General features: G+C 37.1%; 2 protein-coding genes across 11 annotated transcripts; both read left to right on the top strand.

Annotated features, from left to right (window-relative positions):
• The first annotated feature begins 2,231 nt into the window (after positions 1–2,231).
• LOC108951649 (uncharacterized) lies at positions 2,232–7,963 on the top strand. Of its 10 annotated transcripts, none has more exons than XR_010481045.1 (4): positions 2,232–3,137; positions 6,869–7,033; positions 7,111–7,167; positions 7,947–7,963. XR_010481045.1 is itself a non-coding variant. In XM_065088980.1 (2 exons), exons 1-2 carry the CDS (start codon positions 2,325–2,327, stop codon positions 6,884–6,886), a joined length of 831 nt encoding a protein of 276 aa, XP_064945052.1. In that variant the 5' UTR covers positions 2,232–2,324; the 3' UTR covers positions 6,887–7,568. The 10 variants fall into 10 exon arrangements, 1 of the variants encoding a protein (XP_064945052.1); XR_010481044.1 differs by lacking the exon at positions 7,947–7,963 and adding an exon at positions 7,616–7,890; XR_010481043.1 differs by lacking the exon at positions 7,947–7,963 and adding an exon at positions 7,305–7,568.
• Positions 7,964–9,761: 1,798 nt separating this feature from the next.
• LOC103970233 (pre-mRNA-processing factor 19) lies at positions 9,762–26,425 on the top strand. The gene is made up of 18 exons (XM_009383928.3): positions 9,762–9,918; positions 10,026–10,111; positions 10,265–10,336; positions 13,080–13,142; positions 14,001–14,087; positions 18,222–18,366; positions 18,452–18,570; positions 18,851–18,967; positions 20,986–21,081; positions 21,197–21,256; positions 23,565–23,639; positions 24,453–24,557; positions 24,710–24,826; positions 24,921–24,998; positions 25,083–25,179; positions 25,590–25,641; positions 25,922–25,992; positions 26,082–26,425. Exons 1-18 carry the CDS (start codon positions 9,906–9,908, stop codon positions 26,207–26,209), a joined length of 1,581 nt encoding a protein of 526 aa, XP_009382203.2. The 5' UTR covers positions 9,762–9,905; the 3' UTR covers positions 26,210–26,425.
• Positions 26,426–26,586: the final 161 nt, after the last annotated feature.

Below are 26,586 nucleotides of genomic sequence, written 5' to 3'. Positions count from 1 at the left end.
TATTTTATTCTTCATTTGATGTCTTAGGACATAATCTCTCGTATGAATATGGTTGCTTTTGCCATGATTGGTTGAATTTTTAGATAATTTTAGGGCTAAAGAATTATCATAAAAATTTTTGATTAGCACATCTTGCTCAATATTGCTACAATAGATTGCTTCTCATAATTTCATGAAGTTCCTCCAATACCTAAAACGAAAATATAACCAAATATGCTATTATACATGTTGCCTAATTTTAATCTCAAGATAATATATCATTAATCCAAGTTAGTGATACCAAATTATTTTTTCATAAAAGATTAAAACTTATGAATCATGTCAGCATCATTACTAGTATAAATTATATCATTCATATATAAGCAAACAATTAATATCCTTCTTGTCTCTTCATATTTTACAAATAAAGTACGCTCGTAAGATGATTTTTCAAATCTATATGTCTCAAAATATGCATTAATATGACTATATTAGGCTCTGGGCAATTGCTTTAGATCATATAATATATTTTTTAATATATATGCTTTATTTTTAATTCTCGTAATCATAAATCCAAGAGATTGATCAACAGAAACTTCTTCTTACAACTCATAAAGTAAAAATGCTATTAATATATTACTGATAAACTAATCAATTATTTAGAGTTGCAATAGAAAATACTAACCTCATTGTCCTTTTTTTTTTTTTTTCTATTTATAACTTTTTACAACTAGTCTATATCTCAATAGTGTTATCTTATCTCAGTTTTATTCTGCAACTTTTCCTTTAGAGCTAAATCAATCAATTCTCATGCTTGATTCTTTTCAATAGAATTAATTTGCACTTACATTGTTTTTCTTCATTTTTTATCTCAAAGGTGACTAGATCATCATTTGCAAATAATACAAGGTGAACTAGGATATTATCAACTTCTTCAACATCTATAAAATTACGAAGATCCGTAACATAATCTTTCATCAATCACGATTGTCTTCTAATTTTCTAAGTTATAGGAGCTAACATAGATTATGATATTGAGGATTTTTTTGAAGTTGATGGGCTTAAAAAATCTCTAGCTAAGGAAGGAGATGTTCTTGATGTACTACATCTTCATTATCTATATTTTTGAAGTTAATTGGAACAAATTTGCCCATATCTATAATCTTTTTTAAAGTTTTTTTATTCATCAAAAACAATATATTTTATTAATTATAATATTCTTAATGATGGGATTATAGTTACTAATTATAATTTTTTCATAAAAAATTTTCATTGTAGCCCAAAAATATACATGTTTCTACTTTATCATCCAGTTTCTTTTTTTTTTTCTCATTCGGAACGTGAGCATATGCAACACAATAAAAAACTCTAAGATCACTCCATACTTCTTCGGGTGTTATATTTATATTTTCTAAGAAACATAATTTTAAAACATATATACTTCAAAATGCAATTTCAACCTAAAAATTCTTAGATAATGATTTGATTTTCAATGTACTTCTAAGTAACATCATTTTGCTCTAAAGTATATGCTGCAACTTATTGTCTCTTATAATATATTTTTATAAGATCTATCAAAATTATTTAAAGTAAATTCACCGTCCCTATTGGTTCTCAAAACCTTTATATAACAATCGTTTTCATTTTCAACCAAAGATTTAAATTATTAAAAAATATAGAAAAGTGAATTCATCAATAAAAGTGAAAAAAAATATTTTTTTTTATTACCAAATAAAGTTGGATCGATCGGCCATAGATATTTGAATGCATAACTTCCAATGACTTTCTAGTTTTTCTATAATTATTTTTGAAAAAAAAGGGTGACGATTTTGCTTTTGTATAATATATTCTTCTTCACATGCTTTATCGAGATGGTTAATTATAGAAAATCTTATGACCATCTTTTACTCATACAAGATTTTTAAGCTATAAAAATATAGATAATCAAACTACAAATGCCATAAACAAGATTCATCTTTAATGAATCGAAATAAGAATTATTAGCAATATGAATATTCAAAGAAAATATCCTATTTTTGGTATCTCAACCATAGTAATAATTCGACTTTTATCATCCTCAATTTTGTAAATATGATTTTTTCGATTGATTTCATATAGGTAAGATAATATTATCACTCACGCATTATATGGATGAAATAAATCTAATGCTAATGACCTGAGATGCAAAATATCTCGATCTAACGAGAAACCCGAATCACAAAATCTAAGAGTGGTGGAGAGATGCGGATCGTTGTGATGCGCGGCGTCGCGTCCCCAAATCAAACGCGTGACGACCCCGACCGAGTGTGGTATAGTCTCGAAGAAGCGAAGACGCGGATGGTTTCATGGAATCCCAAGAACGGCAGCGGGAGGAAAGCCTCTGTTCCCAATCCACTCCTCTCCGTTCCTCGATCGAAGCCCTACACCTTTCTCCGATTCCCGCCTCGCTGGGACTGGCGTTCGTCTGCGCCTCCCTTGTCCTTGTCCGATCGCAAACCCTCAAACCTCTCTCCACCGCCATCAAGCTCGCCGACAGCGCCATCAAGGGCACCGAGGCCCTCCGGCTTCTCCACTCGCCTTCGCCCCAGTCGGTCTTTCTCGCCACCAAGGCCCTCGTGAAGAGCTACAAGGCCTCCAAGTTCCTCCATCCGTCCAAATCCCACCCTAAGATCCCTTCCGTTGTGGCGGCGAGGCTCAAAGCTTGCCTCGGCGCCGTCAGCCTTCTCGGCTACGCGAAATCCCCATCCGTCGCGGATGGTTTGCTGGGGATAGGGTTCCTGAAAGGTGGATACAAGGTTTCGAAGAACACTGCCAAGGTTCTTGAAGGGTTCGTGGGTTTTCAATTGAATTCGGCGCTCAGAGATGGCATCGATGCGTTGGGACTGCTGGTTAAGGCTGCGACGGTGGGGAGAGAGATTAAGCGCTGGTTTTCGATTGAGTGGCGCACGAGGAATCGGCGCGTCCGTCTCTTTCTGACAGCTGATTTGAAGCATGGGGTTCGTTTGAGCTACAAAAGATTGGATTTTGATGGCATTCGTGGATGTACAAGAGTTTTCTACTCGGAGCCATTTCCTTTATGGGAGGCAGCTGTGATCGGTGAGATGGCTGTAGCTTTCCACCCGTCTGAATTGCTTTGCTTGTCAATTCCTGTAAATGAGGTAATCCCAACGAAATCAATGTAGCTGCTGTATAGTGGTTATCTTGTCTGTAGTTGCAAAGTAGTCTATGCTTATCTTGTATCTCAGGCTCGTAAACTTGTATAACTGATAACGGAAAGTTTTGCTGCAAATTATTTTAATCATGGCTTATAATCTTCTCCATAATTTTTTAGTGACATAGCCACTGAGTTCATTGGAGAGGGCATTGCTTAGGTTTTGGAGATTGATTTATACTGTAATAGAGTATTGCCTTTGTATGATATTGAATTATGACTAGCTATGCCCTTATTTTACCTAGGTCCAGTGAGGAAAATTCTCACCATTTGAGCTAATGCTTTCTTCAAAGTGGAGTCGATTTGAGTAGTTGAGTAGAATGCCGTTTGGATGAGAAAAGTTGTACAACTTTTTAACATGGTAAGCGGTGCATAAATGGAACTTGTGATCATTAGGTAACCTAACATCCTGATAGCAACAAAAACATCATCATGATTGCCAAACGAGCAATGCCTTCTATTGCTAGTTTGAAAATTGGCCTGGCATAATCTCCAAAGTAATATTTACCCTAGACCAACTGCACCACTAGCCTTTTTCTTTCTCGGATTTAGATGTCTCATGTCACTTGAGTAATTTTTACCCTAGACCAACTTCACCACCAGCCTTTTTCTTTCTCGGATTTAGATGTCTCATGTCACTTGAGTAATTTTTACCCTAGACCAACTTCACCACCAGCCTTTTTCTTTCTCGGATTGGTGAGCAATACATCTAATGAAACATGAGCAACATGGAGCCTAGTGCCTTAGTAAGCTGTTGGTTTGGTAACATGATTGAGGGTTTTTCACTTTGAAGCCAAGCCGGAACTGGGATGAGGTGTTAGAAGATGTTAGATAGGTTCTGCAGTCATCGTGCTTTCCTATCTGACCATTTCGGATAAATGATGTGGTCTACTTGGCTTTGGTAACTAATTAGCTTCCTCCCGTTGCAGGATAAAACAATTAACTATGACCTCTGCTTCTATCTTCTATTCTTAATTTTGACTTTCCTAATATGTTCAGGGTCTGCTTTTGGTACTCTACTTTGCTTACCTTTGCTGTTGAGCCTAAACCTTTTGGTGATTAGACCTTCCTTCATGTGCTCTTGAGTGCCCACTTCTTTTTCCTAAACTTCATCATCCGTCCTTGTTATAATTGGCCTAGTCTTATTCTTCAAAGTATCTTCAGATGCAAAAGCTTTTGTTATGTTGACTGGTTAAGGCCTCCTTACTGGCTTGCACATTTGTTTTTTCCTCGAGAAACATTAGGGGTTATCCTTTCAAATCTTTTGTCATAAAAAGAGAAGCATGATTTATACGCAAAAGTAAACAAACAAAACATAAAGAAAAGTGATATATAAAGCTCAGGTGGGATTCCGAAGGAAAGTACAGAAGTGCCATATGTTATAGAAATTATGCCAGAAAATCTCATAAATTAACTCTTGATTAGTCATAATATTATCACCATCCACTGGCTTGTGAATGTTTCTCAGAAATTCCATATTGCATGTGACACATCCTAATTATTCTCAGTAAATATCAGAAGTAATTTCTATTACATGCTAGAATCTACTTTTTAAAACATTTGATTAGTTGATTGCTTGTAAAATATTTGGATAAATCATTTTACTACTTCAGTTGGTAAAGGTCCGAAATACTTCATCACCCACTATAGTTTCTTTGAAGAGGCATCGTTGACTACAGTTAATTTTGTGTATGCTGTGGTTGAAGATTCTTTCCTACAACTTAGTTTTCCTGCTTCATAATCAAACCGGATATTAATGTTGAAAAATATGAATAGATACAATACCTACATGGGAATTATTTTTCCTTAGTTTTCTCAAGGATAAACTTGGATGCCATTTCAATTTTTTTCTTACTGAAGTCTATTTCACCAATACTAAAATGGGTACAAAACACTCGAGCTGCCAAATTGACCCAAATTAGTTCATAATTCAGTACATCCACTGCAGAGCGAACTGGTCAAACGCTTGTTATTGTATGTAATAAGTTCATGACTGTATGATTACATATCCACAATCTGATGTCAACCTCTTCTCTAATTTTGACTAGAAAACAATTGACAATGTATTGTTTGATTTTAGTGAACGACAAGCTTGTCAATTGAGGTCAATTGAATCAGGTAAATCAGTTACTATACAAACTCCAATGGTTCTTGCTTTGCTGAACACAATTATCTAATTAGCCTTTGACTTCCAATTAAGTAATGTACTGGCAAATTTTAGCACCTTGTTATGAATAGCTAATGCACTCATGAAAATATGAAAGTTAGCGAAAATCCAAGATGTATATTGCCCATCTTTAGTTTCTCATTTGACACTATTATGTTCCTCTGGAGCTATACAGGGTCCACAGTGATTATCTGCCATGACTCCTATGTATGTTTCTTGGTGTTGAAACAATGAGAAATGTGAAGACAATGTTGTGGCAGTAACATTAGTTTCCATGCCAGTCATTTTATTGTATGGTAAATAATGGCTACATCAGCTGTTGAATGCAAGTAAAAAAAATCAGCAATATGAGTCAAACTTGTCAGGTCATGTGACTCATTTGCTTATATCCAAGATTCAAGAGTGAAGTTGTTCTTAAAAGAGTTCATGCCACTGATATGTACAAGGATGTCTGAGGAGTCGAGTATGTCTTCTTCCTTCATAACCACCTACAAACAAAAGCAGCACGTAATTAAAATGAGTAAGATATGCATACTCATATAGGAAAGGAGCCAATGTCATCGAAGTAAGTTTTGACGTGAGGTCATCTTGTGGAAGCTTTGCGCTGAATTTGGTTAGGGGCTATTTTACCAAGTAGCTGAGTTTTTCTAATTCTGATCGTCTACAAATTTAATCTTTAAAATGTGGGTTGAATTTGTAAATTGATGTTAGTTTTAAGCTTCTAAGCTCTCACATACAATGATTATGGTGACTGCAATTTTCTTAACGGGTCTTCCTTTTGATATACGTGAATAGTAGTAGCTACTGCTTCTTCAGAATTTATCATGTTATTATCCATCGGTACTGATGATGCTAAAGTAAGGTGCGCAAAACATTTTGCTATTGTTGGACAAACAGAATAGCAAGTGTTGAGGGAAAACTGCCAGAAGTACCAGATTGTGGAAGCATGTTTTTGGTATAAAGGTAAAGTGCAATGAATTCTGGTGATTTTTAGAAATCTAATTACAGATTTCATAGTATTTTTTTTTCTTTTCTCCAAACAAGCTAACCTCAAAATCATTCTATATTGTTGCAGATAAATTATGATCTCCTAGTTTTTGTGTTCTTTTTATATTTTTGTATCATAAATGAGATGCACATTTCTAAGCTGTGAGGATCTGTATCATGTGAGACAGAGTCTGAAATAAGAAGGGTCGGTCTCTGGAACTGTGTGTTGAGCTGCAATAAAAATGGTAAAAGTAGGTTCTTACTTCCTCATCCATTTCATGGTTTCTGGAACTCGGTTTTGTCATCTCTCCAAATTCATCATTCTTTGCAAACCGCCCTCGGACTCTAGGTCGGCTGTCTGCTAGAGTCTTCCTGCAAGCATACTGCCAAGTGTATTGCAATCAATTTAGGCTGTATTTCAATTACTTTCAAAACTGTTAATTATACCTTGATCTTTTTGCTGAAGTTTCTTTGATTTCTCTTCTTAATGTATCTGGTGATCTTCTCCTTCCTCTCCTCGACAGACAGACGACCTACTTTGAAGGTGGACTCATCCATCGTGGAGACGTTGGAAGCTGGCAGGGGTGTTGGGTTGCCACTGTTCCCAGCCATCAGATGTTGGCTCCCTCCTCCAATCACCTTTACAAGGCAAATGAAACTCTATTACATCCTTTTATGAAAAGGGCAAGGTATGTGATCTGTATTGTGCAAAATCTATTTACTACAGCACGAGGCTCAAACTAATTGTCAGTTGATACTTGATAAGCTGGATCTATTCTACGGCGATGCGATCAACTGAAACAACCTGGTCTTCAATTCCCAGGTATGTACCATCTGCTATAATCTATGGATTGCGTGGAATAATGTATCAACTGTTCTAGCATCTGATAACTTTCTTGTCAAAAGAGCTGCTGAGGAAGCATATAGTCAATGGTCTTAACCCATTTTTCTTTCACACAGTCACTTTCAATCATCGATTGGCTTGCATATAATATAGTTGGGAGAATCCTGCTCTGGGCTATTAGAGTTGGTATTACATTAGTCGCTCAGACCTTCTATGGATGCACCAAAGATCAACTTTTTCTTGTAGAATAAGATATATTCCACAGTTTGATGTAACAACTAGGTGAATCTTAGGGACTCGACTCTTCAATCAAAAAGATTGTGGATAGCTTCTTTTGCCTGGAGGCAGCAGAAATGCAACCTAAAAATGGCTTATAGCTAGTGCCGCATAAGTGTTCGCATATTAATTGACGTGTTTATGTTCTCAGTTAATTGTTGCTCCATCGGAGCTTGTCAAATTATGGGATACATCAAGCTTGGTCATCCACAAGATCTTGCATGTGCGCAAAGAATTAGGCCCGAAGTATCTGTTGTCCTCATTCAACATCATCATTTGCGGACACGTGCTTGGACGACCAGGTCATGAGATACGTGTGTTTTCGGGCATGAGTGTTAGTTTCTGTCACGGTTCATCATGTCAATTATATGTGAATAATAACAAAAATGTATTTTAGGAGCAATAAAGATATGATATCAACTAAGATATTTATAATGTAACTGTCCTTTTACGCGTGCATGATTATTCATGTATCGGTGCAGACGAGGAGAGAACTTAAAAGTGCTATGACGTCGACAGAATAATAAACAACTACAGAGGGTGTTATTTGTACCTGCAAATTCCCAGTGCGGTACGCTCGCAGCGGCGGCGCTTCCAGCCCGTACATCCCCGAACCGGTTACGATCGCCTGGTAATCTGCCACGTGTTCCGAACCCATTGGCCCTACCTCGGGCCCCGCCGCCATCGTCCCTCCCGCAGGAAAGAACCCGTGCGGCCCGTCACCGCGCGCCGACCCGCCCCAGTGGTACGACGCCCCGACGCCGCTCCCGTCGAGGACTGCACACAGCGGCGGTGTCATCCCGACCGCCGCCGCCACCGCCGCGTGGAATTCCTCATCGCTCGCCGGACGCTGCTGTTGGCACCTCGGCGGGCCACCGGTCGCCGCCATCTGGACCGCCGCGTGGTCGGGCGGGTACGGCCGGTATTCGCTCGTGGCGACGTCGCATATGGAGATCAGGTCGTCGAAGGGTTCCAGGCTGAACTCTCCCGCGTACGGTGGCTGGGCCGTGAACATGTCGAGATGACGGCCCAGCGACGAGGAGGAGGCCGAGGAAAGGTAGCAGACGTCGGGAAGGAGGTCGATCTCGGGGTCCAGCATCTGAGCTGGGAGAGCGTCGAGTGAGGGGAGGAGACGTTCGCGATGAGGAGGAGAACACGTCGTGGCCGTGCCGGAGGAGGGCGAGGCAGCCTCAGGTCGGAAGGAGATCGTTGCCGATGTCGTTCTCGTACAAGTCGAGGATATGGACGGCGATGGGAATGCAGATACACCCTCCGATTCTGCTTCCGAATGGGCCATTTTAAAGGAGGAGGAGCTACAAGAAGTGCGGAAACTATTACAACAGTACCACCAAAAAGAACACCGAGAGGGACACCAAAGCGTCTCCATTAACGATTTTTTTTACCTCTTTTTTAGATAATTCAGAAAAACAAAACACATGGAAAAAGACTTGTAAAGGCCTTTTTGTTGGAGAAGGATAATATTTTTGTTTTACCACTAAAAACAAAGCACACAAAACACATGGACAAAGACCCAGTCCCATTACCTACTCTCAGTAACTACACCTTGGGCTGCATTTTTATTATATTATCCAATAACAATAATGTTCATTATTTTTTTGTACTAGGAGGTACACAAGATCAACAAAGTTATCTTGCAATATTAGATAGTATCAACCATAAATGCAGATTCCATCACTCCTGAAAGGAAGAAGCAAAGAAGGAAGATTTAACTATCAAAATAATTAACTGTACTTCTCAATATTCCTCAAATAAATATGATGTATAAATTGTTTTGAAAAGCGAGATTTTGTAGGCTGCAGTGTAACAACCAATTATATATAAAAAAAATACGTGTCTTTCCTGTTCACATGTACAATTCATGCCACCTTGATTGTGTCAGAAGCCTTTGACTTCTTCAAAATCAACAAGAGAGAGAGAGAGAGAGAGAGAGAGAGAGAGAGAGAGAGAGAGAGAAATAGGACACATCATTTACTGAAAGGATTGGCCGTTTTATTATATACTACATATTACGGTCACCCATAATTATGGCCTCTTATGTGGCGACTCGACCGTCTTGGAACAGCTCGCCAACGTCGGTCTCTGTTGGCAGATCACGCCGTATAAAAGGCATATCGTCAATCTTGATGCACTCGTGGCAGATCACCCATTGCTCGCATAATTATATTACCTTTTTTCTTCGTAGAGATCCAAGTGGGTCGGGTATAGCGTTAACGGGTATGAGTTTCGGATCTCTGATTCCGGATCTGGTCGTGAACTCGAATCAATATATCGTCGTCAACAAAAGCAGCTTTCGTAAACCCTACCGCCCTTGCGGATTTCTCTTCCGCCTCTCTCTCTCTTGCTGCCCTTCAAGAATCACAGTTCTTGCGAAAACCCTCCACCTGCCGATTCCGCGGTCGAAACCCTCAGTTGAATCCGCAATGATCTGCGCAAGTACGGCCCCGCCACTTGTTTTCGTCGTCTGCGAACCCCAGGGTTTGTTTTCTTTCGTTTCACCGTTCGGTTAGGGTTCTAACCTCGATTCCTCCTTTTCTTTGTAGTCTCTGGCGAAGTGCCGGAGGAACCCGTGGTCTCCAAGAAATCCGGGCTTCTCTTTGAGCGGCGGTTGATCGAGCACCACATTGCGGTACGCTTTTTTTCCTTTCTAGGGAAGATTGAATGGCTCAAGATTTCTAGCTGCATGAAATTTGTCCTCTGCTGCATCTGTTCTCTACCTATACCATTTTCTTGCCGAATCTTGATTAGTCTGTGCTCTTCTTCCTATCTGTTGGATTGTTAGAGTCATGGGAAATGCCCCGTTACCAAGGAGGACCTCACGACAGATGATCTTGTACCTGTGAAGACCAATAAGGTGCATTTCATAACTTCGATTAGCTCTCAGTTATTATTATCTTGATAGTAAAAGCATAGTACTATTGGCACATAGATTAAGACACTAGAAAAAGAACCATAAAAGTAGCAAGATTTTAATTCGGGGGAACCATTTGAAAGAATGTTCACTGCAAAGTGACATGTCAAGAGATAATGAGCATCTTGTTGCATGTTGTGCAATTTATTTGGTTTCATTGTTTTAAATTTAGGAAAGATCATAAGTCAGTACATGGAGGGCTATACATCTGTGATTTAGCTGTACAGGCTATGAAGTCCAGGTGTCCCCTCTCTGGGACATAAAAGTTGATTTTCTATGCATAATATCACCATAGTTTGCTTGATAGGGCTTTGGGTGTCATGAAAGAGCACTTGAATCACAGATTCAGTGTTGAATGGGTTTTTGTGTTAGGCAAGTTACATTTACTACTAGTCAAAATCGTCAAAAGAAAACAACACCAAGAAGATCGTGTGACAAACATGGGAGAGATGAGATGTGCAGTAGTGAGAAAGAAGAAGATGGGAGAGGACAAGGCATAAAATTGCACCATGAGGAAAGGTCTGGAGAATTATTCTCAAACAACAGAATTATTGTGAATCATAATCTTCTGTGTGAAATAAACTATAGATCGCAAATGCCAAGAATCTGCTGTTCTTAGGCTGTTTGAAAGAGATTGAGGAGATGAAGTTAAATCAGAGGCATTAGTGAGCTTTCCTCCTGCCTTTTCCAATCGGCCATCTCTTCTGTTTGTCCAATCTAGCAGGCTTGTACCAATAGAGAGTGAGTTTCTCTAAAACACTAACATTTATCAGACTCCACTTTAGGTACATTTAAAAACATAAGCTAACCGTTATTCATCTGATCAAGGCTTCTTACAATCCACATGATGTTGAATATCTATCTTTGCTTAATGATGTTTTGATACTATGCAGCTATAATTTGTATTTTGCTATGCAGTTTGTTTCTTGCTTGCTATTCCCATGACATAGAAGTCTCCATATAAAATACTTGAGCATATGGCTCGAGGGTTCTGTATTGATTGCCTCACTTAAACTGCAAATAGACCTTACACCCTGCATGATCCTTGCAAATGTTGATTGGTTCAGAAGCCTCTGCCTATGGCCTTAAAGAAACTGATTATGTTCTGTTATAACTTTTGATACTTTGTACATCCGGGGACCTTGATGGCATGCATTTTGCTTATGCTACTGGGTTGACTGTGCAAGATATAAAGAACGGTATCTTTTAACAACACTTGGTCTTCTTTAGTGTGACCAAATCACATGGCTCAAAGACATGGGTTAACATCATCTTTTAATGGATACATGGATTCAGTATTTGCATTCTTGCATCACATATCACTGGTGTTAGGGACATGTTTTGCCATTCAAGTAGCATTTGAGAGTTATAATTCATATTGGTTATAGTTCTTTGAAACAGTTCTTTGCTGCTTAAGCAGAGAAAAGATATTTTAGCTGGACTGTATATGAAACATGGTATTGAGAGTGGCATGATTAACGCACGATAATTTTTTCTTATCTAATGCATAAAGCTAACAGTTCTTATACATTGATAGATGCTTCGTAGTTTTTTTCATCTGGAATCCCTGATATATACACTAGAAAATCAAGTTCTCATGATATATGTAATTCAAAATTTGATATATGGAAAATCACCTATTTTTAGATTAAGGCATCTGCCTAATGAAAACTGATAATGTTTTGTTTAGGTCCCTAAGCAAGAACAAGGTATCCAAGCACAAATTTTCATCTAAAATGGCAGGGCCATGGGTGCTACTGCTGAAATACCCAAAATGAACTTCCAGCCGAGTGACCTAGGAATAGCTTGCACTTCCAAACTCATTGAAGTAGACTTAGTTTACCACTGTCATTACCTTGCTTGATTCCTCTGCTGTTCAAATTTAACTTCTTTCAAACCATTCCTATTAGCATGGCAAGTCCCATGTCCAAACGAACTTTCAAGTTTTATGATCATGTAATGAACTTTCGAATTGCCTCATCGCATAATCAACCATGTTTGTAGTGATTTTCAAGTTAAGTCTGGATAAGTGTTCCGATCAGGCTGCCCTGTTTGTGCCTCTGAATAGGACCAGATAGATTGGTATAATGTGCTGTAGTAATCAATATTATACGAAAAAAAAAGCATAAATTGTTACTAGGCAAGAGCGAAGTGTTGTAAAAGTCTAACTTATTGACTTGGATTAACTCCTGCTGAGTTTATTGACTACCTTGCACCAAGGTTCGTCGTACCGTAGCTTATAGCTTGGTACTAGCAGTATGTACCTGTCCGACAGGGGACCGGCACGGGTCGTACCTTAGTATGTTTCCATGTACCATGTGTTGGCACATTTGGTACGGCTTGGTACAGCTCAGTAAATACTGTACCAACAGCTGACCATTACACCAGCACGGATCGGTAAGGTGAATCATGCCTTGCATGAACATAAATAAAGAGCTTAGCTTGTTTAGAACTTAAACGATGAGGACTCGACTTTACAGAAACTGGAATAATCTTCTTTTTTGGATTCTTTTTGTTAATTGATCCATCAATTGCTTGCTTTATATGTGAATATTTTTGCTGGGTATGATATTATTGCAAATGCAATTGGATTTTTAAGCAGCTGTTGCATTTTGCACAATGTTATTTTGTTTCTCATTGTTGCATGTTTTTTTTTTCTTCTTTCTCAATCTTTTTCCAATGGTAGGTGGTGAAGCCCAGACCCTTGCAAGCTGCAAGCATCCCTGGGTTGCTAGGAATGTTTCAGAATGTACGTCTCCCCGAACTCTTTTGTTTATTTGGGGCTTCTCTTGTTCGTTTAATCATGTCCTGAAAAATTTACTACTGTTATTACAATCTGAATGTAATGAATGGCAAAATCCTTGATGTTAGTGCTTGTCAGTAATACTGGCTATTAGTTGGAACTTGGTAGTCCATGATGTAGCATCTTCTTTACTTCAGGGAATATAAATATATGTTGCAGGTTTCGGAAATTTCATTTGTATGATTTTCTATTCATATCACCATTTCATTGATAACCCATGCTGCCATGTAGTACATGGATTTGAAGTGTCAGCTGAGTTGCTTGTCTCAATTGGCTTCCTGTCAAATAATAGATGGAGGAGTGTGTTTGGTTATTCTTCATTGGTGTTGAGAAATAATCTGGTTCTAATTTGGTAGTTGTGTAATCAAGGTGATATGCTACTAAGTTTAGCATTTATTGGCCAAAGCCATTCTAAAAATTATTTATGCAAGTTTTACTACCTTTATCTGCACTTGTAACGAGATAAGATGGCAATTCATCGAGGGACATTTTTGTTAAAATAAAAAAGAGAAAGTTGCATTTGGCAATCATTTCGTTTGTTCACCAGGGGCAATTTAAAGCCTGAGGCTACCTAATGTTGTAGAGCTTAATTCTTGTGATATGTCCTGGTTATGTAAAAGTCGTCATAATGCAAGAGCTGTATGTCTATGTAGTTATGTCTAATTGGCAAATGCTTCTTGAAGACTAAAAGTATTAATGAATTTTACCCTTTTTCTGTTTATGTAACTTAATAATTCTTACATCAGATCCTTATTGACCTTTTGGGAATTGAACCGTTGGTTTCTTTTTCTTTTTATGTAATAGGAATGGGATGCTCTAATGTTGTCTAATTTTGCATTGGAGCAACAATTACACACGGCGAGGCAAGAGCTAAGTCATGCCTTGTATCAGGTATGAATTAATTTCTTGTTTATGAGAGGGAATATGGTTTGATTGTAGACCATCAGTCTGTGTTGTCCTAATTGTGTTTTTTATTTATTCTTGCTTTTTGCATTTGATACTTAGTCATTTTTCATGATTGTTTTTGTTAATACCTTTCTCATTAGGTGCTTGTTATGCACAGCGGCTAAAAACTTGAGAATACAGGGATTATAACCTAGTCATGTGGTTTGCCAACCATTCGGATTAATTCTAAAGAAACATGCTTGGTTCATTATTAAAATTACTTTCTATCATTTTTTCCCTAAATTGATTAGGTAATGAGGAACAACAGATGCACTTGTAGTTGTAGATAAATGAGCAGCAATGATGGTGGTGTCTAAAGTTTTATCAAAGGGTAGATTAGGCTTTTTCGGCAAAGCTAGATATCATGGATGTTCTTACAGAATTTCTCTCATTAGTAGCATTTTCTTTATAAGCTTAATCTTGAAACTTCCAACAGAATCTCACCTTGTAAATAGAAGAATGAAAATGGACCCTTTGGTTTGGTCCCTTAAAGGCCAACCTCAAAAAAGAGCTCTTGAATCATGTATAAATTCTTTAAAACAAGATGCAAAACCCTGTTCTGAGGGATAATCATGGGGACTTGAATCACCTGGATCATGTGAGAGTTCTGTTATATGGATCAAACATATATTGCATTATTACCAGGTGAAAACACTTGGTGTGATTAACATAGTAAGAAGTTAATTCTAGTTTTTTAAATATTGTATAATATTCGAGGCAAACCAAATTTGTACATGTTATCTAGCTTTAGATAATAGATATTACATGGTATTTGCTGCAAACTAGAAGTTTACAACGTGCCTACTTGGTCTTAAGGGTGTCTTCATTTACTTGTTTTCTTACGACCTCTTTTGAGTTAAATTAAGTGATACTATAAGTTTTGAGATTGCTTGCATTAGTCTAAGAACTCTTTAAGCCTTGCCATTGGAATAATTAATAGTTTTGGTGGTCTCAACTATAAGGTAGTTATAACTTATAAGTCATCATCTTTTAAATGAAAATGTATAGGTAGCAGTTAATTTAGTCATGACATTGTCCCACTTTGTTGGTGTTTAACTGTGGTTCTATGAGAAATTATTAATTATTATATAGTTTTTTAAGTGATTCTTTTTGTTTTATGGTGGATGGGTTGAATCTTTTGTTAGTTTCCTTGCATTTGATCTACCATCCTTTGTTACCCATGTTTTGTTGTTTTTCTTATCCTGAGAGTACATGGCATTGCTTTTATGCTTTTCAATGTTCGGACTACTATTTTGTCATTCTTGCCTTTCCTTTTCGAAATAGTGCTAAATCATGGGATTGGGCTGAATTTGGATGGTCTTGCAGGACCAAATATCATATAGCAGGGTTGGAGCTAAGTCCAAATTGTAGTTATGATTGAATTTGAACATAGAATTAAAACCAAAACTGGACTAAGAAGCTGAGGGTGGAACCAGCAGAGGGTGAGAGAGCAAGGAATAAGACAATTGGGGGAGATAATGATGAGGGAGACCAAATAGAAGAGTGTTAGGGTTCGATTATTTATGAAATGAATTTTGATTTAAGTTGTAAAAATGAAATGAACTGATGATATGATATTTAACTGACGGTTCTACTTCAACAACACTCGAAGGATTCCTTTTATATATATTGCATCAATTTTAAGGCCTTAATGTTCCAACTCAAGCACATTGGGGCTTGTTCAAGCTTAGTTCTTTAAGAAGCAGATTTGTAAAAATATGATTTGATCATGCTCATTGGGCTTGTGAATGGGCTAGGGGTTTAAATAGGGTGCTCGCCTAAGCACTCGGGCGAGGCGAGGCTCGAGCGCCTCAAACCTCGACTAGGCGGTGCGCTTCAATGAAGCGTCGCTTGGGTGCTCGCTTGAATCGAGGTGTCGAGCACCTCGGGCGAGCGCTCAATTAAAACGAGGCAACTGAACCAGGCTATTAAGTTTGGTTCGATTGAACAATAGCTTAGGTGGTTCAATTGAACCAACAAAGCTATATAATGTTACTAAATATATGCACACAAACACCCTCCCCCCCTCCCCGCGCAGCCCCAAGCCATAAACCCTATTTCGTGCGTAGTTGCTACCTTCTCCGTCATTGCCTCCTTTGTTTTTACCTTTGCCATCGACGCACAGGACCGACACTTCCTCTATCGTCGACAGATGGGTACGAAGGTCTAGCTTTCGTGTGTAGTTCCCTCCGTTGTTGTTGCTTCCATGTGCAGCTCCTTCCACCGTCGAAGGAGAGGACCACAGCTTCCTTTGCCATTGACGAACACATTTGAAGCTTCCTCTGCCCACGATGTCATCGTCCACAGCTTTTGTCATCATCGTTGTCATCGTTTGAAGCTTTTTTCGTCCCTGCTGCTGTTGTTCGAAGCTTCCTCTGCGACTACTGTTGCCATTCACAACTTCTTCCGTCGTTGTCACTAACGTCCGAAAGTTCTTTCGTCATCATCGCCCACCCTTTCCCCACTTTCTATCGTCAGTAACTCTTTTCTCCTCTCTAACTACTGTTAACAGTTGATTAAATACTGTTAACAGTAGATTGTTAACTATTGTTATTATATAATAGTTCCTATTTAGATTTTAGCACTATTAATCTCTATTTATTAATTATATTTTATATATTTTATATTTTAATATTTTAGAGCATCTTGCTTTGTTCGGGCGAGTGCCTAGTGCTTTTTAAATCACTGGAATGTGCTGGGCTCAAACCAAATGGCAGGTTGAGCTTGAGTTCATGAACCTCATGCCTTGCTTACATCACTATACAACATTGTCTTGAGAGTTGTATTTATTATTTTACACATGCTTGTCTGATTGGTTGTTTTAAAGGTTTCTGATTGTGCTTGTCCTTACAACTTAGATATGGTATAGGTTTGGTCTTTTTCATGAAAGGTTTCACCGTGAGAATGATCCAGGGGCTCCCTAACAAGTCAAGGTGGAACTTTGTTTGAGGCATGGTTCGCTTTATTGGTCCATACCGAGGTACCGATTGGCTGTCGGTATGGTACGTACCCGCCCATATCGATGTACCAACACATGGTACAGTGGGGTATATTGACATACCAGTATATATTGCTCGTACCAGCCTCTCGTTGGACTAATATGTACTGCCTGTATCGAACGGTACGTTGTGATATGGCGACTTTGAGGTTCATCTACTTTATATTAGGCCATGTACAATTTTTTTTTTGGTGATAAGTTGCTATAATGAGGAAAATAATAAGATGGTCATGGAATAAAAAATTGGAATTAGGGAAAAGTTCAGTGTAAGATGAAGTGGTTTCCTATTTTTGTTGTTTTTTTGGTTTTAAATTCACTTTATCGGTGTTGATAAGTACCTTGTTCCAATTATGAGACTGAAGTTTGCAAGGTGTATAGAGTTGTGAAATCTTTCCACTGATTTCGTAGCCTTCTAGTGGCGGTGTGAGTTTAATATGTGGTCTTTTCCTTCTCTAGGTTCTTCTTTATTTTTCTGTTCTTTTTGTAGTTGTTGAAGCCTTTTTTTTGCAAATTACTTTGGCCACAAAAACAATTTCAAACTGCTGATGCTGTTTCTCATTCTTGGTTCTTAGAGTAATCATTATCAATCGTTTTTATCTAGATGTTTTTTAACTTGAAACATGGCGCAGGGAGTTTATGATTGTTCTTTCTATGCCTTAAATTGGTTCATATTTAATGCTGTGGTAAATGTATGTTCAACATTCAATTGCTGATTGCTGCATTAAGTTCCAGAAACTGCTTTGTTTGCATTAATTTTCAGACAAATATCTTTCTTGAAAGTTTAAACCTTGAATTCACTATCTTTTTGTTATGCAACTCATGCGCCAAATCCTTGGAAGTTGTTTTAAATTTTCTATTGATTGTTCTGATCTGATGATCTCCTGATTGGATGTAACTAAATTAAATTGTGAATGACCTGATGGCTCTTGTTTCTTATCAGAACCTTCCTTTGTATTGCTCTGCATCAGATCTCTAGAATCATTGCTGATACTTTTTCCCATTAGCTTTCTTTTGTTTTATATATTGTTTTAGCACCTTGTTGGTCAGATCATTTTTGCAGCACTAATTGCATTATCCTTCAGCATGATGCTGCATGCCGTGTCATTGCAAGGCTGAAGAAGGAAAGGGATGAAGCCAGGGTGCTTTTGGCTCAGGCTGAGCGACAGATCCCTTTATTAACGGCTTCAGCTGCTAATGCAACAACTATTGTCAGCAATGGGAAAAGAGGTTTTGATCATTTTAAATTCAATGTGAAGTTTTGCTTCTACAACAGGAATTCACTACATCTTGTAAGATTTTATCATACTTGCAGCTGCAGAGGATGAGTTGGGTCCTGATGGAAAGAGAATTCGTCCTGGTATTAATCCTGCTATTATTGCAGAACTTACAGAATGCAATGCTTTGCTTTCTGGACAGCGGAAGAAGCGGCAGGTACCTTTTCTCTTTTCTATTGCAGTCAAATTGGCCTCTTCCTCAGCCATGTGATCAGTATATTTTAACACAACCATTTGACTGTGAAAAGCAGCAGGATCACCACCACCACTTTCATCATGCTATCTATCCCAACTATATGTGGTCATGTTTGTTATGGAAAAGCAAATAATAATTGTGAATTGCAGACAGTCCAAGAACACATAGATGTAAACGATGGGTGGATACTAGAAATCCTAGTTCATTCATTCCATTATATGCTTCTTTTTTTGTATGTTAGATCCCAGCAACATTGGCTTCTGTTGATGCGCTGGAGAGATCCACTCAGATCTCTAGTCATCCTCTTCACAAGACTAACAAGCCAGGCATTCTTTCTATTGATATTGATGCTTCCAAGGTACATCAATTCTTTGGTTGCTTTTCTGGTTACTTTCTCTTTGTTCTTCAGTTTATATATATATATATATATATATATATATAGTCACATGCATACACACACACACACACACACACATATATGTATATATATGTATATATATATATATGTATGTATATCCATATATACATATATGCACACACATACATATTATATATATACATACACATACATATGTACATACACATGTACATATATAGCCTCATTTTTCGCAATAGTCTCTCTTTGAGTTGCATATTAGTCCAACCGTTCTTTATATTGTATGTTAATCCTGACAATGTTAAATCGTAGTGCTTATTGAACCTTCTACGTATTTAACTTTTGCATGGTGAAGATGACCATACGACTTCTCTGTCCTCAAAGTAATGCTATATAATGTTTATTTTCTAGTTTTATACTTTGTTTCTCATTCTATGTTAGTCTTGATATTTTTTTATTAGAGTGGAACTTCATAAGTTTTCTATTAGAACTAGTGATATCTAGGAGATATCATTTCCTTTCAAGACCTTGAATATACATAACCTAAAACCTTACAATCATAAGAAAATGATGCAAGGAGATTAGTATGTTAGTTGAAAAGTAAAGGTGAAATATTGATACAAATGCAAATCCTCAGATGAAATCTAGCAATTTGCTGTTTGGACTGTTATTGTGATTGGAAATTGTAAGTGGTAGGATTAAGAGACATTGTAAGGTGCCTTTGAACTTTTTGGAAGTATGGTTCCAAGGAAGAATGGGATAAAATTGATAAAATCTTTAATATCAAAGACTACCATGATGAATAGACAAGTCATCCAAGCAAGTAGAAGATAAGGGTAAAATCTTCAAAACTTATATTATCAAAGTTTACCATGATCAAAAAATCTTTCTTGATTTCTTCTTTATTGGCGTGTTTATACAAACTCAAATCATGAGGTATCTTTTGAACTTTTAGGAAGTATGGTTTCCAAGGGAGAAGAAGTGTGTAGAGTTGACAAAACATTTATTATCAAAGACTACCATGATGAAGAAACTTTTTGTTCCAAGGAAGGAGAAGTAAGGGATAAAATTTTCAAAAATTTTAATCATCAAAGATTACAATGATGAAAATAATTTCTTGAATTGTTTCCTTATTGTTGTGGTTAAACAAACTCAAAAGGCTTTTACGTGATATGGCTTGGGAATTTTTAGGGAGTAACATGAAAAAAGGGTTGAGCTATTATTGTGGAAATCCCGTCGATATGGGGAATTAATATGCAAAATGCCTTTAAGGATATGCATGCATGCATGCAACTGGTCAAACTTTTGGCATGAATGGACAATTGTACAGCCTTTGCAATGGGATGGTAGAACTTTTTATGGACATAGTTTACCATCCCAAAAGTAAGGCACTGGATTTAGAATGCATTAAAGAACTAGTGTTTCAATGGTTGGATATTCGACTGTTTATAATGATACATGAAGACATGAAATGTAATGTAGTTTTGGTTTCTCGGAATTTGCTTTAGCCTACAAAGAAAGTGCAACACCAAATATGCAACATAAGGCTTGATAATTAATTTTTGAAACATAAATATATTGTTTGTCACACTCTTGATGGAAGGCAGAAGCATATGAAAGCTTATGTTCCCAATTTTCATAACTTATGAATATTGCTAATCTGGCTGCAAATAATGCAGGAATAGCAGAATGATATGTTTATCCTAGGATTACTTTATTCAATATTTTCTCCATTTAAGAAGACATCTACTATTTTCTTAATGAAGATATGAAACTGGGCAATTTGTGTGTATTCCATGCCACACCACTTATATGAAAATTGGCAGTGCTCCTATTCTTTTACAAATCTGATGGATTTAGGAATTTCTCTATTGGTTTTGATATTAAAGTTTCTTTCCTAAACACAATTTGCATTTGGATAATGCTATGCTAGCACTATATTATCTATTCTATATGATGGAAACCATGTCTTGTTTGAGACATTCCTGGATGACTAGCAGGACATGATTGCTACGGGGGGTAATGATACGAATGGAGTACTTTTTAATAGGACATCAGGTCAGATCTTATCTACACTTGCTGGCCACTCAAAAAAGGTTTTTGCTTCCACCACAGCTTACTGTTTCTGTTATTCAGTTCTCTATATTTCTTTCTTTAGTGGTTTCTTAGTGAGTGAAAATTTTTCAATGATTCTTTTTCTTTTCACTGTAGGTTACCAGTGTGAAATTTGTGCCTGGTAGTGAAGTGATTGTAACTGGGTCAAGTGATAAGGTTAGTCACAATTGACTAGTGTTTTATATATTCTCATTGGCTTCATATGCAACTTTATGTAATATCCTCATTTTTGTAGCATTATATGATGAATTCTTCAATGATGTTAAACTGTATGTTCACATAATCCAGATTAGTCACATATTGGTCCAAATATGTGCTACAAATTTTTTATGGAACTGCCTTTCATACAAATTTGTGAAGTTCAGGTAGATATCTCTTCAGATGTTCTTTCTACTGTGTAGTCTACTTGTGCATGTAAATGCATGTGTTTTTTTTTAATTGACATGGACAAATGCCATGTGATTGTTTAACACGTTATATAACTCAATTTCTTATGCATTTAATGCACATCGGTTTGACATTGATAAAATCATGGTATGATGTACCACCTGATCGGTATGAAACAGTCGGTATGTATTGGTTTGCCAGCTGATTGGTATGTGGATCAGCTTGTTTCGGGCACTAGGTACATTGTAAGGGCGGGTATTACGTGGTTCATCTCTTGTAAAGCCCTCTCCCTATTTCACTTATTGTCACTCTAATTGTCGCTGTCTTTCTCACTCTCTTTCTTGCTTTTTCTCACTCTCTCACTTGTTTAATCTTCCTAGTCGATGATAAGTGAAAATCAACCTTTTGATTGGTGATAAGTGAAAAATAGCCTTTTGATTTGGATAAAATAGGGATTGGAACTCGAGATATAGTGGAATTTCTCTCCAATTGAAGGTATTTAGATCAAGGGTCCCAATTTCGTACTGTACTAGAGTATCGAGTTCAGCTCGGTATGGTATGATATGGGTATATCGAGTGGTACGTTCTGGCGTATCGTTCGGTTTATATATATATATATATATATATATATATATATATATATATAATAATAATAATAATAATAATAATAATAATAATAATAATAAAGTTAAAAAATAAAAAAGGGTTGACGTCGCCTTGTTTCTTCTCCCCGCGAAGCCTCGGCGACATCATCGAGGCTTCTTCTCTTCGCGCGGATGACGAGAAGTCACCGATAACGTCGAGGCCTCGTCGCCTCAAATGAGGAGGCGGCATCTCATCTGCAGCATCCGACGAGGGAGGGCGACGATAGATCGGGATTGTCGAGGGAGAGCGGCACCGGATCTCCAGGTTCTCTCTTTTCTTCTCCCTCTTCTTCTTTCTCCCTCGGCTAATATCGCCCCGTAGCAAGTGACGACCGTCATTGACTGATTTCGCATTATAACGGGGTGGAAACAACTCCAATCGGTACGATCGGTATCATTCGAAATTAAAAATCCAGATTTAGATTCTTTACATTTTAGTTATAATTTCATATAATTAGACTTGTCAAAATCAACCTAGAAATTTTTTATTTATAATTTCATATAATTAGAGGAGTGGAAATCAACCTAGAATTTCTATTTATTTATGGTTTATATATACTTTATTCTTATCTGAATATAATACATATACAAAGAATTTAGGAGGACTTCTAAAATAGTTTTATTTATTTCAGGTCTTTTTTGATTTTTTTGGAACATCGGTATGTACAGGTGTATCAACATACACCTACCATTACATACCAGTCCGAGATGGTCTTCCTTGACTATAATATATATATGAAGAAATTAGGAGAAAAGCCCTAAAATAGGGTTTTTTTTAATAATTTCAGGTCATTTTGGCCCTTTTTTCCAAAACATCGGTACATACCAGTGTGCCTATATACTGGTATGGCTGATTGGTATGAGATGGCATTCCTTGACTAAAATTATGTGATTGTATTCTTTTAACTAGACATGTTTTGATTCTTCCATCTGTAAATTCCTGATTCATTGTGTCTGTGACTTAATTGTTTGGGCTATCAATTTAGGCATTTATAGTAGAAACAAATTAATTAATTTGACCATATGTTTTGCTTGATTATAGGAAGATTAATTTCTTTGTTTGAGAAGATTAAACAAGTGAGAGAGTGTTGATGACCATAGTGAGCAAAGAAATTTGTTCGTATGGTCATCAATGCAAAGACCAGTTGATGACCATTAATTTCAAGAAATCAAGATTAATTTCTTGATTATAGAAAATTTGTTTGTTGATGACCATTTGTTTTTATAGTCATCAACAGAAATAACCCATCAACACTCTCTTTCTTCTCATTTTTCTTTTTAATTTCTTTGCGCTGATTGTTGATGAGTAGTTCTGAGTTATTTTCTTCTGAGCCTCTCGAAGAAGCTTTGTGAATCAAAATCCTACAAGTGTGTGATGTTTGATTTTGATGATCTACATTTGTGCTTCTTGAATTGATTTATGTTTTCTTCAGACTGTTCGTGTTTGGCAAGGGACTGAAGATGGTAGTTATGATTGTCGACATGTCTTGAGGGACCACACTGCTGAGGTATGCTGATCTATTGCATCTAGTGTCTATTATTGATTATTTCGGATGTTTGTATTTGCCTTAAGGGCAATTGTCTATCCAACTTTCATGTTAGAGATTGAAAAGGTTTTAAACATGGGTACTTTATTTTTGTGAAGTTTCTTAATAGTGACTACTTTGTGGGACAGCAGTTTTAGTTGGCCTTGAAACATACTATGAAAGGAAATCATGTGACTGTAATGCTGTTCTGTTTGCATTCTACATACATCAGCTTATAATTGCTTAACTGTATTTTATGTCTGTGCTAAGATATTAGAAATGTGCTGTTAATTCGTTTACCTGGCTTCATGTTTTTACCTACAATTTCTGGTTCTTTGAGTCTACTTTGGCCGCCATTTTATTGCTCTAATTTCTTGGAAAGGCTGGTTTTAGAATCTGAAGAATATGAAGAGTGGTTGAAACATTTCTGTAGATGTCATTTTGATGTCCAAATTATTAATTGAACAATTAGCTTTCACAAACTAATGTTACTCAATTTGCTTAATATGGACATCTTTAGATTAATAGACAAAGAAGTAAATTGATAATCTAGTTTATCTGTTTTCATGAGTATGAAATAGAAAAGGTCTCGTGTAAAGCAACATTAAGATCCTTATTCTTTCTTTTATCTGAAAGAAAGAATCTGAATATTGTTACTGAGGGGAATCATGGATATTTAAAGAATTAGAGATCACCTTCTGCAAATCCCTTTCACTCAAGTGAAAGGTCATTATTATCGAAATAAAACAATATAATAACAATATTTGTATTTTGACATTTTAACCTTTCCAACAGGTGCAAGCTGTTACTGTTCATGCCACTCAAAAGTACTTTGTGACTGCTTCCATGGATAGTACTTGGTGTTTCTATGACCTTTCTACTGGATCATGCCTCACTCAAGTATCTCTCTCTCACTCAAAGTACTTTTGTGTTTTTTTTGTTTCCTTCTTTTTTCTGCCATCATCAACATGATACACAAGCAAGCATATGTACCCTCAAAACTTGCAGATGCTCCACTTGAATGTTGATTTATTAAGAACATGCATATGCAGGTTGGTGAAGCTTCAACAGAGGAGGGATTTACTTCAGCTTCCTTTCATCCTGATGGTCTTATTCTTGGAACAGGCACCACTGGAGCCATTGTTAAGATTTGGGATGTCAAATCTCAGGTACTATATTGGCAATTTAGAAAGGTGATAGTTTGCAAGGCATGAACAATTTGATTGCCTTTTGCTTATGCTGATGGAAACGAGAATATTTCAGTCAAATGTTGCGAAATTTGATGGGCATGTTGGATCAGTGACCGCTATGTCATTCTCTGAGAATGGTTATTTCCTTGCGGTAGGCTTTTTTTTTTTTAAATGTAGGAACAGTTATAGAGGTTCACACTGCCTTGTAATGATTTATTGTTTTGGCATTGATCAGACTGCAGCTATGGATGGTGTGAAGCTTTGGGATCTTAGGAAGCTAAGGAACTTCAGATCCTTTGCTCCCTATGATCCAAATACGCCAACAAACTCTGGTATGCCACTGCTTTTTTTTTTCATGAAACGTTTCTAATTTCTTCCTGCAGTCTTGTACTTTCTAATTCTAGTGCGCATGTTTAATTTTTGATATAAACTGCTCTATCAGAACTACGAAGATTAATTGTGAAATATGTCACCTCTGCTGCATGTAAAAGATCCATCATACTGCTAGTGATTCAATTGTTTCGTTGCTATTATGTTTCCTTATGTCATGGGAAGTTATTTTTTTCTTCGCATGTTCAGTGGTAGTGTCTTGGGGATGGGGGAAGAGGGTCTGACCAATAAACTGCAATGGTTAAATTAATGTCATTGAACTTGGTGCTAATTTTCTTTAAATGACAATTTAAAAGCATCCTTTGTTTCTTGATGAGACGTTATGGCTAAATCAGACATGCTTTTGTTGCAGTGGAGTTTGACTTCAGTGGGAGTTATCTTGCTATTGCAGGCTCGGACACCAGGTATGTTATTTTCAATTTCTGGCCTCCGAATAATAATGTGCATATCTATCATGAGTCATTTATTGGAAGAAAGGACATGGGCTTAAAGGCTTTTGTGCACTAGAAGACGTCTGGTTGTGATTCTAAATGTTGGTAGTTGCTAATCAGAAAGATAAGATGTCATCCTTTTCATCTGTTGTGAATAGAAACGTAATGGTGGATATGGTCAGTCCAGTGATTCGATGCAAATTAAGTTAATAGTCATTTATATTTTTTTTTTCTTTTAAATGGCTTGTTTCAGGGTGTACCAAGTAGCCAACGTGAAGTTGGAGTGGAATCTTATCAAGACGTTCCCTGATTTATCTGGAACAGGTGCAGATTTCTGATGCCAGATACAGTCGTCTGAATTATAAAACCTAGTTTCTGTTGATTGTTTGGTGTAATAATTTTGATGTCTCCAGGGAAAGTCACATGTGTTAAGTTTGGAGCTGATGCAAAATACATGGCAGTGGGTTCCATGGACCGAAACCTACGGATGTTTGGTCTTCCAGGGGATGACTCAGAGGAGCCGAGATCCCCTGATAATTAATGAGCCATATTGCCAAAATCTCAATGATCAGGTGAGTTATGCCTGTCTGTCTATCAGCGATTTTTTTTTTTTTTAAATTGATGTTATGGAGGAGCGGTTTGAAACTGCCTGCCCAGCATTATTGTACACTTCTTTGGGAGTTCCCAAAGTGCAAACTTAATTATTGTCGAACACGACCAATGGAATCGTCTAACGTGAATTATTTTGTAGTTTTGACTTTGGAGCATTCATTCAAACCATTTTCACTTCCCTAGGGTTTTGATGGTCACGTTAGACCTATGGTCGCTAAATTAATTTGTTGGATCCTCGTTTAAACGCAGCGATTTGGATGAGATCGCCTTATGAACGGACATTCAAATTTGATACTTCCAAAATCC

This window comes from Musa acuminata, chromosome BXJ1-11 (genome assembly GCF_036884655.1).
Source record: "Musa acuminata AAA Group cultivar baxijiao chromosome BXJ1-11, Cavendish_Baxijiao_AAA, whole genome shotgun sequence".
Lineage (NCBI taxonomy): Eukaryota > Viridiplantae > Streptophyta > Magnoliopsida > Zingiberales > Musaceae > Musa > Musa acuminata.
Note: the sequence above shows the minus strand (reverse complement) of the source record. Positions and strands in the feature narration are given on the sequence as shown.

Excerpts from the sequence above, each read along its gene's own strand:
- LOC103970233 (XM_009383928.3), top strand. Across the intron at positions 10,337-13,079 it reads TACCTGTGAAGACCAATAAG|GTGGTGAAGCCCAGACCCTT; the intron begins GTGCATTTCATA and ends TTCCAATGGTAG. Across the intron at positions 25,993-26,081 it reads CCCTGATTTATCTGGAACAG|GGAAAGTCACATGTGTTAAG; the intron begins GTGCAGATTTCT and ends TGATGTCTCCAG.
- LOC108951649 (XM_065088980.1), top strand. The coding sequence starts at position 2,325 with ATGGAATCCCAAGAACGGCAGCGGGAGGAAAGCCTCTGTTCCCAATCC.